Source organism: Pinus tabuliformis, chromosome 1_1, assembly GCF_031772625.1.
Source record: "Pinus tabuliformis cultivar Carrire ecotype Pingquan chromosome 1_1, CPIR1, whole genome shotgun sequence".
NCBI classification, from domain to species: Eukaryota; Viridiplantae; Streptophyta; class Pinopsida; order Pinales; family Pinaceae; genus Pinus; species Pinus tabuliformis.
The window spans coordinates 621,938,671-621,952,293 of NC_142297.1; the positions used below are offsets into that span (position 1 = coordinate 621,938,671).

At 38.9% G+C, this 13,623-nt stretch overlaps 1 protein-coding gene across 3 annotated transcripts in view; it reads left to right on the forward strand.

The window, feature by feature from the left end:
* The window catches only part of PUR7 (purin 7), a 234,922-nt gene that overhangs the window by 151,836 nt on the left and 69,463 nt on the right, over window positions 1–13,623 (forward strand). For all 3 annotated transcript variants that reach the window (XM_089392427.1, XM_089392426.1, XM_089392425.1), the window contains one exon: window positions 8,571–8,651. In XM_089392427.1, the coding sequence (XP_089248553.1) occupies window positions 8,571–8,651 (81 nt within the window). The remainder of the gene's footprint in view (window positions 1–8,570; window positions 8,652–13,623) is intronic.

Genomic DNA, 13,623 nt, shown 5'->3' on the forward strand with positions numbered 1-13,623 from the left:
AGAAATAAAAAAGTCAAAAACTTAAAACATAATTAAACTTTCAAATAAAAGTTACATAATTGAATTTTAAAAATCTAGAATTATAAATAAGTAAATTCTAAATTGAAAATTCTAATGAGTGATGACTTGTCACTTATGTGGCATGAAGAGGGTCCTTTCCCTAATAGCATCATCAAAGCCAAATAGGCCAACACAATCTCGATAAAACTGTATCTCGCGATTTGATTTTGCTACGGAGCTCAAGATCTGGTACCATCCTCTGAATACAGGAATGGAGCCCTTCCATTACCTCATCATCAAAATCAAAGGCACTTTTGTATGAAAATGCAGGGTTGAGGAAGAGTGTTGTTGCATGAATGGGTTGATGAAGCATCCCTGTCCACTAAATATCAATCACATCCCATAACATCATATGTCTACCAAGCCCAACAAAACCCTTGTCTGCATAATAAGAACGAATGGCCTCCTTGGCCCTATCCACGGCCTCATATAAATAAGCCATTGCAATGCTTGTCCCCATCGACCAATCTCAAAACTTTTACTATAGGTTCACTAACTGAGCACACTTCTTCTACTCCCTGCCCAAATGTGTCATTGTACACCATTTTTGCAATGGCTCTCCTATCCTGTCTCCTGCTGTATTTATAATCACGCCACTCATCAAAAACAAACATTTTATTCAACTCAAACTGGCATCGAAGCAAAGACTGAAGAGTAATAAAGTTGGTGGCAAAACGTGTGATTGCAGGACGCTGCAACTCCTTGTTTCTAGTGTATCTCCTCATAAGGAAAAAAACAAAATCATGGTTATATTAAAACTTAGGGACGCTCCTAGCCATATCAATCACCTCCTTGATGAAGGAAAGTTTCCCCATATCCTGAAGCAACAAATTGATACAATGTGTTGTACACAGAGTCCAAAACAATGTGCGGTGCCTCTCCCTAAGCATCCTGCCGACAGACACATAATTCGCTGCATTATCTGTTTTGATTTGCACCACATTCTACACACCAATCTCCTGAATGAACCCATCTAACAACTCACAGATCATTGCTGCATCTTTTATATCTGCTGATGCATCCACTGATTTAATAAACGTGGTACCTTTAGGACAATGTACCAAGAAATTTAGAAGGGTCCTACCCTCCCTATCTGTCCAACCATCAGAGATCAGTGTGCATCTAGACACTTCCCATGTTTGTTTCAACTCCGCCAATCTAGAGTTGATGTCTTGCTTTTCTGCTTGAAGGATTGGTCCCCACAACTCCTCATATGTAGCACTTTTGTACCCTAGGCCCACAAGAACAATAACATCACACATTGGTTGTCAAAATGGATTGGTTTTGGTGATGCTGAGAGGTAAGTCGCTCTAGAAAGGACACCTCCCCATAATTGTATTTGCTTCTTGCTTCTTCCTTTTTTTAACAATTGATTTTATGGAAGGTTGTGCTCCATGTCCTGTTCGTGGAACAAAAAATGTTGACCTACCACTCCAAATAACATTAGCACTAGCCGTAACAGGTGATGCTGTGGAGCCCCTTCCACTACCCTTAGCCTCAAAATTAGAAGAAGATATCCCAAAATATCTACCTGCACGTTCAACCTTGTTTCTTTCTGCCTCTTCCTACTTTCTGTCTTTTTCATCAATTGCTTCAAGAGTTTTTTGTATAAGCTCCACACTAGAAACCATACAAAGCCCAACATCATGTCTAGGGAGTCTAGCCATATGGTATTTCCATTGCGTAATCCATCCTGTCATCTTGGTCCCACACAATTTGCATGATAGATATGCCCGATTTGTCCCACCATTAGGCTCCCCATACTCCCAAAATGGGTCCAAGGCTTTTGGCATATTTGTAGTGAACTAATTCAAACCTAGGGCACCAAAAAAACAAAAAATTGGCATTAATGATTAAACACCCATACACAAAAAATAAAAGTAATAACCACCTCATTTAAAAAAATATTTTTTTACTACATTATTTGCAATGTGAATAAAATGAAAAATGGCTATAACAGGGTGCATAAGAAATCTAAAAGAAGAAATGAAGCTTGCTGTCCAAATATGGAGAAAACCCTTTGCATTGGCTCATGGGCATGAAAATCGTAGCAAATGGAAAAGAAAAAGAAGCAAAATGTTGGTAGGCAAAGAGGCAAGCAAACATAACCTTAAATCTATGAAAAAAATCATTAACATAGGGGTTTTTAAGAACATACGTGTTAATGGAAGAAATGAAGTTTGTTTCACTGTTCTTCAATCTTTGATTTACAAAAAATTCTTAGGTGGTGGTGATAATCATTGTTTGATCCTCAATCCCTCCTTGACAACCACCACAAAGCTCTTCCCCTTCCTTCTCCAAGACCTGGAAACCGAAATGAGCAAATTCACTTTTCTAGACACGGCCCAGCTTGCCCGACGATTTTTCCTATCGTCGCGCGATATTTTGCCGAGATATCGACGATTTCTCGGAAATATCGTTATATTTTCAGGGGAGGAAATATCGGCGATATTTCAGCTTGCCGAAAATATTGCGATATTTCCAAAAATTGTCGATATCTCGGCATTATTATCAACAAACAGAAGATACAAAAATTTGCAATTTATGTGGGGAATCCTTTGATATACCTTAACACTTCTTATATATGGTCTTGATTGAGGTGCCATAGGTTCCAAACGGTCTTGTCCATCTTGTCCAATTGTCAATGCAAGTGATTGTAATTGATCTTGATGTGCCATAGGTTCTAGATGGTCTTGTCCTCTTGTCCAATTGTCGATGCAAAAGATACTTGTCATGATGGTGTACATTATCTTCTAAAGATGGAACAACTTCTTGATGAAATAGAGATTTGCAATGTATCAACCTCACTTGAAGCCAAATATTGTGACAATATTTAATAGAAACCCAACATGAGGGGTTTGTAGTTCCTTTGGAACTACTTTATTTATGGTTAACCATAGAATATAATAGATTTGGTTTGAATTTCATGGGCAATTATGTAGGTGGAGTCATTATGTTGCAATGTCCCACCAAGTTTCCGGGACAGGGGGATGCACGAATAGGGAAATACACAGGGGCGCATGTGGGAGCACCCCCAAATTTTAGCGAAATTCAGGGGGGGTTGAGGGGACATTAGGGTGTGTTTGTGAGTCTATATATATAATTCTAAACATGATTCAAATTCAAATTCAATAATGAAATACATTGATTCAATTGAGTACAATCAATTTGAATCCAAAATTCAGGGGGGGTTGAGGGGACATTGGGGTGCGTTTGTGAGTCTATACATAAAATTCTAAACATGATTCAAATTCAAATTCAATAATGAAATACATTGATTTAGTTGAGTACAATCAATTTGAATCCAATTTGGGAGTGCAAGCGCAACTCCTAGAGAATAAGTACCTTTTACCCTACAAGAGAGAGATTATTGCATAAATACAAGACAAATGATATTCTAGGGTTATCAAGAAGGGTTATCTCTTGATAATACGTTGTAAGATGGACTAGCTTGTTGCTGTCCACAATTTCCAGCATCTGATTTATGTCATAAACACAAAATGCATATTTGGGATGAGGTAAAGCAACCCAAGGTTGTCGAACAACATTTAAATTATCACATTTTGGATGCCTTTGCTATGGCAATGAAATGCACATGTAAAAATAGCCCAGCAATGATAAGTTACAAGTTCAAATGATATGTAAATATGAAATTAGCATAAACTTGTATGAAGAGGGTATGAATCCCCCTTTGGTTCCACCGAAAATTCTCCAAATTAAAATATAAGCAAAGTAAACTTGTTAGGAGATAAATTTCACCATGAGACTGTGCTAGATAAGCTTTAACAATCCAACAATGAAATATGACCTAAGGTAGGTTTAGAATGCACTTTTCTTGGGTAAACCTTGGCTTTAGGGTTTCACCAAATCTGATTTATTTTGCTGTAATTAGTTTCTAGATTTAGTAAAAACCTTCAATCTGCCCACAAGGTGTTAGACAAAACCTTTAAGCTTAAATGTGTAGGGCTACATTGCCCAATTAGTTCTAGAATTCAACAATTTATTGTAAACTTTTGGGCAATATTGCCTAGAAAATGAAGTGCTGCCTTACAATTTTTCTGCATTATCAATGATCACTTGAACCACATTATTAGGACCAACATCTTTTGATTGATTGCAATAGGAGATTTGCAATGTTTTGGGAAGGTGCACTGATGGAGGAGTCATGACATGCAATAAACACTGCACCACTCGCAGAAACACCAAGAACATTTGTCAAATGTTGGTTTACAACATTTGTCCATCCATCTGATACAATGGATACCCCACAATCCACCCACACATTTGCAAAACGTGTGAAAGCTCTTTGAACCTTTTCTTTTCTCCTTCTAATAACATTGTTCTATCTTTCTCATAGTTGGGGCTCTTGTATCATTTTGGGGCTTCATTGATGGCCTTAACCATATCATGTCAATAGGGAGTGCGAAGCACATTGAATGGTACACCACAAGCACAAAGAAATTGTACTATCTTTCCATCCACATCATCCCTCTCGGCTGTTGAAAAGTGTAACTAGGTTTGGTCTTCATAATGACATGTAATTATGATTTTATGTAGAAAAATAAATTTATTATATTGACTTGCTTCATGGGTTTCATGAGCAAGGAATTTTGTTTTTGAGTCAAGACTCCAGTGGAGAGTCTTTAGGATTTATTTTATCATCTAGTCATAAAATGATAGAGTCATTGTCATGTAATGAAGTCATGTTACACTTTGTAAAAGGTCAATATTGACTATGTAAAGTATCCTCCAAGAACTTGTCATCTATCCTCTTCAAGTCGGCCTACAACGATGAAGGAACTCTCTAGAACAAGTCGGCCTACCTCCAACAGTCATGTCAGCCTAATGGACATGAGAAGAAGTGTATATATAGCCTACTTGGCCTCACTTGAAGAATAATAATTCAATCAAGCAACTCGACTTGAATTCGGAGAAGCAAAAGTACAAAGAGAGGGTCAAGAGAAGTATAAAATAGAAGTGCGAAGAAGATAGATCGAAGATAAGGTTTCTTATGAACAATATGAAGGAGTTTCTTCTAGGGAATGCGAAGTTAGGGTTTCTTTTGGACCAACGAAAAGACTTTCTTTTGGGGTAGTGTGAAGAAGGGTATCTTCTGGGGCAGTGGGAAGAAGGATATCTTCTGGGTAGTACGAAGAAGGGTTTCTTTTGGGGCAACGAGGAAGGATTCTTCTAGGAAAGTCGAAGTAAAGACCTAGAGACTGAGATTCTCTAGGGGAATACGAGAAGGAACATCAAAAAGGATAGAGATCGAATTTCTCTAGAAGGAGCCGAGGAGAGCAATTCAAGATCAAGAAGAAAGACAAAGGAAGGAAGAGGCAAAGCATCAAGGTTAGTGACAAGGTTCTTGAGAGGATACTAGAGTCAAGGGTCTGTGTAATGGTCTTGGTACTTAGCAATTGAAGATCTAGAAGAAGAATTTTGATATGGTTTTCCTCTCAAGAGGTGAGAGGTTTTGGCCCTGGCTGAGAAGCCTATATACTGTGTCACTTGTCTTTTATTGTGCATATTGGTAATTGTCTTGATGAAGACAACACATTAATAAGCTAATAAAGAAAAGATCATAAGCTAAGAAGTAAAAGTATATCACAAACAATTATCAAGAAGAGAAATTGTTAACTTTGAATGCCCTAGATTTCTCAACACTAGCAACATTCAGGAAATCCCATATTGTTCTTCTACTTCCAGAGGTTGCACTTGATTCAGAATGAATTTTTTGTTTCTTATTTTTTTGTTGTGAAGCCTCCTCTATTTGGATGTATTTTATTCTTTGTTCAGCTGAAAACTTAGGGAAAATTTCTATCCCCACGACACCCTTTTTGTCATCACTTTCCAACACCTCACAATGATGCTTCCACATATGGGTATATGAACCACTATATGGTTTTTCTCCATGACAACCATGAGGGCGCAAAAACTTGTAGCTTCCTCCACCTTTTCCCCCTTCAAGTTTGGTCACATAATTCCACAAGGGTGTCAATGCAGCTTTCCCCTCTTGCATTTCAATGTCCTCTTCATCCCCTCCTCTTTAAACCCTTCTTCCTCTTCATACATTGGATCACTCATATGGGGACCACTATCCTCTTGTTCTTCTTCCCTTCTATATTCCTCTTCATCCCCTTCCTCTTCAAACCCTTCTTCCTCATCATACATTGGATCACTCATATGGGGACCACTATCCTCTTGTTCTTCTTCCCTTCTATATTCCTACATCCCTTATCATATTGAAAACCAAAAGTGGAATGATACATAGAAGCCAAAAGAACACCATTTTGGAATATGAATATAGATGGACAACTTGCAATGAAATGAGCAAGAAGAAAGAATGGGAAAGAGTAGGAGAGGGAGGAGAAAAAATACAAACAACAATGACGAAAAAATGAGGGAGCTTGGGGTTTGCACTTACCTCTTTAGCTCTTGTAGATGGAAGCCCTTCATTGCTCCTCCGAGCTCCTGCTCCTTCATTGCTCCTAGCTCCTACTCCTTCACTCTTCAAAGCTCTCCTCTTCTCCAAGCTCTCCAAACACACAAGAGTGAGTAAATGAGTTTTATCCCCATCTATTATTTCCCTAACTCACCTTAATCCCACCCCCAACTCAAGTTAAAGAAAATAAAAATGATTTATGGGTTGGCCATTGCAGAACCGCTCGTTGTGTCTCAGAACTGCTTAGGATTCGCCCAGATCTGTGCCTAATCCGCCGCTGATCTGAGGCAGATCCACCGACGGAACCGTTGTTCGAAAATCTAGAATCGTGGATCGGGTCGACGCAGTTCTGAATTTCCAAGAACCGCCTTATTCCGCCCGATCTGCGGTTCTAGATTTTTAACCATGGTTCCGCCGATGGATCCCCCACGGATCTGTACGAGACGCGGTTCCAGGTTTGGAACCTTGGGGGATGGGGGGTGTTCGTGCAACATTGCCTTTGGGGCTCAAAGCAACCGTAACTGGTAGTGTTGGGACCCATTGTCAAATTGTGAATCAGAGCTTCAAAGTACTACCCGATGATCATAAATAATTAGTTTGAAGGGCATGAAGGATTTGTGTATTTATAAGTCTTCTATTTTTGAAAGTAGGCATTAGGTGATGGCGGGTTCAATAGTGAATTGATGCTTCCAATGTCAGAGGGTCATACTCCATTATTGTCCGGTGAAGCATGAAGGAAGTCACGTGTCAAAAGGATGAATAAGATTTCATATGTGCTCATTTGATCACAAGCCACTTGACACGCCCATTAAAGTGGTTGGTGCATGAGGCAATGAAATGCTTCAACCTTTGGACAACATTATTAAAAGATAGGTGAGAAGGCTCGAACTTCTGAAGTTCCAAATAACTAAGTAAACAGAAGTTGTGCCTCAAAAGGATGAATGTGACAATGTCATTTGGTTTAATCCATTTGATTATTAATCAATTGATTATTAGAAGTGCAATAAGATGAAAGGCTTCAAAGAAATGCTATTGAAAATACTAGATGGGACAGAAGGGACATTGACCTCGAGAGTCCCAAAACTCTGAATTGCAATGAAGGGTAATCTAGCTCTAAAGAAATAATTTTCATTTGACGAAGTTGCTCAAATGAAGGGAAAACTCTGTAATCTTCAAATAGGAGATAGAGGTTAAAAATAAAAGTGAATTGGAGAAATCAAATAGCACTGGTGAATTGGAGAATTCAAGGGCTTGGTGAATCCCCCGTAACACTGTCTAGCTTATAAGCTCTCTGAGCGCAAAAATTATCGGTGGCCCCATATGCACAAATGAACATGGCGCAGGGTCAACACCCACCCCTGTTTTTTATGTATAGTTTCATTGCCAGTTGATCAAATAGCAAACTGTTCTTATACATTGGGTGATAATTTTGTAAAAAACAGCTAATCACTGGGCACAATATTGCAGCTAGCTAGTGCTAAAATGCGGTTTGTTGCTACATTGCTTCATGCAGTTGCAATAGTTTTATATTTCTGTTGCTTGTTTTATCATATCCTACCTGGATGGAAAGCTTTTTACCTACTGGTACTTTTAACTAGCTCTATATAGGCATCTAGATTACTTAGCCAAATATTTGTACCCATTGTCTTTAATTAGGGTATATTTCTGTCAGGATTTAAATTAAAATCTGTGCTTTGATTTCTTTAGGCTCTTCCTATGTTTGTTTGACCATTATGTACATTGTTGCTTCTTTTTTGCACCATTTCTCCACAGATGTCTATTAAAATGAAGTACTAATGATTTCGGTGTTCATAAAAGCAGTCTCTTCCTGTGATATGTTCCATTCTCATATATGTCAACTTATGATATAATATATATTTAATTTGTAGCTCTTGTAATGGAGTTATGCTAGTAACCCTCTTACAATGCATGTTTTGAAAATTAGTTTTGGCATGAGTTAAAGCAAGATATGGGAGCCTTCCTAGCTGTACTGGATCTGAAATGAGTGCTGACCATTATGGTGTCAAATTATTCTGTAATTATTTGTTATTGTTTATTTGTACTTCAGATAATTGAACAAGGGCTAATGACAAGAGATGAATGGAACGAAGCATGCAGTAAAGCCTTAGCACTTTTTGCATATGGGCAGGTGGGCTTGATTTTGGATGTCTTTCATTCTTGTTGCCCAGGCATATTTTAAATAAGAGCATATATTTTCCTTGATCTACATGTTGTTTTTTATTTTCTTCTACCTTGTTTTACAGTATATGCTAGTCTCTGAAAGTCAAAGTAGCAAAAGAGCAATATGGATATTTATACTGAATTTATGACAGAATGAGGCTACTCCATATAGCAAACTTAAGCAAGGAGCAATCTTCTTAAAACCTCTATGCTGAAGCAAATTCAAGAATTGGTTCAGTGTTGTTTCATGCAATTGAATATTTGTGGATAAAGATATTGAACTTGCAAAGAAATGTATATAGATGACATTAAATGCTGTAGTCGTAGAAGAGATTTAGACTTCGAGCCTAAGAAAGAAACTATATAAATGCATTCATGATTGAAATCTATAGAGACATTCAATAGACACTAGAATTTAGAAGCGGTGAGAATTTAAAAGACTATTATTTATAAATGATGCTGCATTATTCCTCTCCCACTTGCTTGTGTATCATGATAGAATACATATGTATAGCATCCCAGGGAGGTGATGGTTGTTTGACCACCTAGCCTTTACAATTACATTTGCATTTGATCACATGTCATATCATTAACATTAATATTAAACCCTTGTATATTTGCATGTTGATATAATCCCAATACTCCTTGTCAATGCACAACACAATAATCACCCCCACCTTAATCCAGAAACTCAGACCAACTTTTAGAAGGAAGAACTATGACAAATATTATCTTTTGCTTCTTTTGTTGAACAAATTTGAAACCAACTCTCGTGTTGCCATCACCCTTACATATCCTCATGTTGAGCATAGAATTCACTTACGAGAACTATTCATATTGGTCTGTGATGTTGCAATAACCTTCAAATTCAAGGTAAAATTATGTTGAATCCCCTACACAACTGTCCATTTTGAGAATCTGCCATTGGCACTCCATTAGGTTATCATCACTCTCATATTGAAAATAGCAATCATAGCTTGGGACTAAGGCTATTAAATTTACCTAAGCAACCATCCATATTGAGCAGTCCTTTTAATGTTCCTCCTGGTTGGAGGTTGAGATTTACATGCTACCTTTTTAAGCAGTCGTTGTCACTCTTCATCAACAATATCACCTTCTTCATTGACTTCATCAACACGAGTATGGGAAACACTCTTCCAACCCTTTTCCTTCTTTGTTGCAATGGGGAAAATATCTTGTTTTTACTAATTGGTAACTATCTTTTGGGATAAACTCTTTGTTTGGTCTTGTTAGCTCCCAAATTGTTAAAATAGGCAACTAGGGCCAAACTCCACATGGTTCATCTTATTTATGGCCGCTGATATTTTTCTTGGATTCCTCTGTCCGAGAGGTGTAGGATTGATCTAAAGATCATCCGATTCCGACATGTAAAAATGAAGATATGAATTTATTTGTATTATTGACAAATTGTCAAGGTCGGCCAGCGAGCAAAACAGGGATTTTAACCTCCAGCTCATCCTCAACATTGCATATAAAAGGAGGAGACCTCAAGTCATTCTTTCATCATCTCATCTCATCACATCTCTCTCTCCTCACTTGATTGGGTATGCATATCTGGCAACTTTCTCTCACACGTGCGAAGGAAGGAGGACGTTTTCTGTTTTGACTGTTTGACTGCGTTGACTAGCGTTGACCAAATTTCAGGGGCTGCATTTTTGGGCAGCGTTGACCTCCCTTTGACTGCGGATTGGGTGAGGTGTCTTCTCTTTGGCAGGCCACAGATCTGGGCACTGAAATCGAGGTGATTTGACCTCCCATTTGACCAGCGTTGACTGCCCTAGATCTGGCCACAGTTTGACTTTTGTTGACCAGCATTTGATGGGACTTTTCGGGACTGTTTTGGACTGTTTGGGTTTGCTGTTGGAGGGCGAAGTTGACTGGGTTTGATTGAGCTGCTTAGAGGAAGAGTTCTTCCTTGTTTGATCAACATTGACTTTTTTGGTTAGGGCTTTTCTGCGGCTGTCATAAATGATCAGATTTGTAAATTTGTACTATCTCTCTCTGCTGAACTATTGAAGAATATAAGAAGAATTGATCAAAGGTTTCCCCACATTGGGATTTGTCTCTGGCTGGTGCCACATCTTGTGTCCTCTTGTCTTGGCTTGTCTTCTACTGTTTATGTTTATGTTCTATCTGCATTTTACTATCATGCTAATGTGATTGCTAAACTGGATATTGATATTGGGCTAATAAAGAAATTGATGTAAATTGCTCTTAAGCATAGAACATACCATTGTTACCTAAAATTAACATGGTATAGGAGCTGAGGTGAAGACAAAGCCCAAGCAATAGTGAGAGAAATCACCAAAGACAGTTGGATAAGGACAAAAGGCTCAATGGGTTCCTCATCCCACTTCTCGGCTGAAGACAAGCTCCGTGAAAAGTTTGACTATCATGGATGGAAGATGTCTCTTGATCTGAGATTGGAAGAACAAAAAGTATTGGATTATGTGAAGGGGAAAATCCCTGAGCCTTCTTCAAATGCACTGGCTGTTGCAAAGAACAAGTACAATAAGGCTAAAGTCAAAGTGAAGAAGATTATTAGAGATTCCATTGACAAGCGTCTGGAGGCCTACATCTCCGATTTGAACACCTCCAAGGAGATCTGCGACAGGTTGGTCAACATGTTCAAGGTTAGTGATGCAAATCAAATTTTATTTCTCAAAAATAAGTTGAAGGATATTAAGAAGGGCATTGACGAGGATATTCAATCCTATTTCTTAAGGATCACCGAGATCAAGAATGATCTTCTTTCGATTGGAGAGCTCTTTCTTGACAGGGAACTTATTATCACTACCCTTGGAGGACTCCCACCCGAGTGGTATATATTTAGAGTCACTATTCTCAATAATGACGAATTCCAGGGCTTGAAGAATTGATGTCGAGATGCATTCAAGAAGAAACAAGAATGGTGGAGCAAGAAAGGCCTTCTAATAGAGGCAACCCCACTGCGTTCTTCGCTCATGCCAAAAGGAGAAATAACACAGGGTCTAAAGGTCATTTCAATGGAAAGCTTGGATCTAAGGGTGGAAGGAAGGACATGTGCTTTGTTTGCAATATGCCAATAAGTTTGGCCACTATGCAAGGGAGTGTCCAAATAGAAGGGACACATCACATGATGATGATCACAATCATTCCAGGGTAACTTCAACAACAACAACCAAAGGAGTGGCAAGTTCAATGGCAAAGGAAATAGGAATGCGGGACATCAAGGAAATGGTCAGCCCTCCAAGAAAGCAAGGAACTCCAGGTATGAAGAATCAAATGTTGTTAACAATAAGCGAAAGGAATGCTATCTTATATCAACCCTCTCCACTACCTCTCCTCCGAACACTTTCGGGAATTGGCTAATTGATAGTGGTGCCTCAAGGCACTTCACCGGATACAAGGAAGCTCTCTCTAATCTGATAGAGAAGGAGAAAAAATTGGAGATTATTTTCGGTGATGATGCCACCTATCCTGTGAAGGGAGTAGGGAATGTTACCCTTCAATTGAATCATGGTAACACGATTCATTTACAAGAAGTTCTATATGTACCTGATCTCAAGAAGAACCTGGTGTCCATTTCAGCAATGGAAGGCAAAGGATACAAGGTGGCATTCAATGATGGAAAGGTACGTGTTTGGAAAAGAAATTTTAAAGATGCTTTTACTCTTGGGTTGAAGGTTGACACTTTGTATCAAGTTGGAAGAAGTCCATTGGGAGCCATGTCTTGCGACACATCTCTACAATTTGATCTATGGCACGGAAGGTTTGCCCATCTTCATTATAAGGCTCTTCCCGATGTGAGATAGATGGTGACAAGTATGCTTGAGTTTAAAGTAGAGCATGAAGGTGTATGTCCGGGATGTGCCGAAGGAAAACTTACAAGGGGACCATTCCCCTCAAGTAATAGCAAGACCGCCGATATATTGCAGTTGATCCACTCCGACATATCTGGTATGATGCCTATAAACTCTTTGGGAGGATACTTATATTGTCTCACCTTTACGGATGACTATTCTCGCAAGACCTAGATCTACTTAAAAAAGAAGGATGAAGTGTTCACCTGGTTCCATCACTTCAAAGCCATGATTGAAAATCAATCCGAGAAGAGAAACAAGATATTGAGGACTGCTAATGGGACTGAGTACGAATCAAATGAATTCCATGATTATTGCAGAGAAGTTGGCATTAAGAGGGAGACTACAACACCATACACTCCCGAGTAGAATGGTGTGGCTGAAAGGAAGAATCGTACTATTGTAGACGCTGTTCGTGCCATGCTTTATGATCAAGGGCTTCCGAAGTTCCTATGGGCTGAAGTTGCAAATACCGCCGTGTATGTTCAAAACTGATGACCTCATAAAGCATTGGACTCCAAGACTCCCGAAGAAATATTCACTGGTAAGAAACCCGATGTCTCTCATTTTAGAATTTTTGGAAGTCCCATATATTTTCATGTGCCGAAAGAGAAAAGAAGCAAATTGGGTGCATTAGGGAAGAAAGGAATCTTTGTGGGCTATAGCGAAAATTCTAAGGGCTATAGAATTTATGTGGCTGGTCAAAGGGAAGTTGAGATAAGTCATGATGTCACCTTTGACGAAGATATGGCCCTCAGCAAGATCAACAACCTTCCTATCCCAAGGAAGGACAAAGAAGCTGACATCGGAAAACAGGGTGAAAAAGAGGATGAGATGATGCCTGATGTTGATGAACCTATGGATCCTATTGATCCTCCTCCCCAAGAGCCCTCCTCCTCCAAGAGGAGACCCTCATGGCTTAGGGAGACTCTAGAAGATGCCAAGAGACATATTGCACCAAGGGGGACTTTCCGTGAAAGAAAGAAGCCAAATAGGTATCAAGGATACTTGACCATCATGAGCACTATCATTCAAAATGAGCCTTCATCATTTGAAGAAGCTGTGAAGCAACAAGTA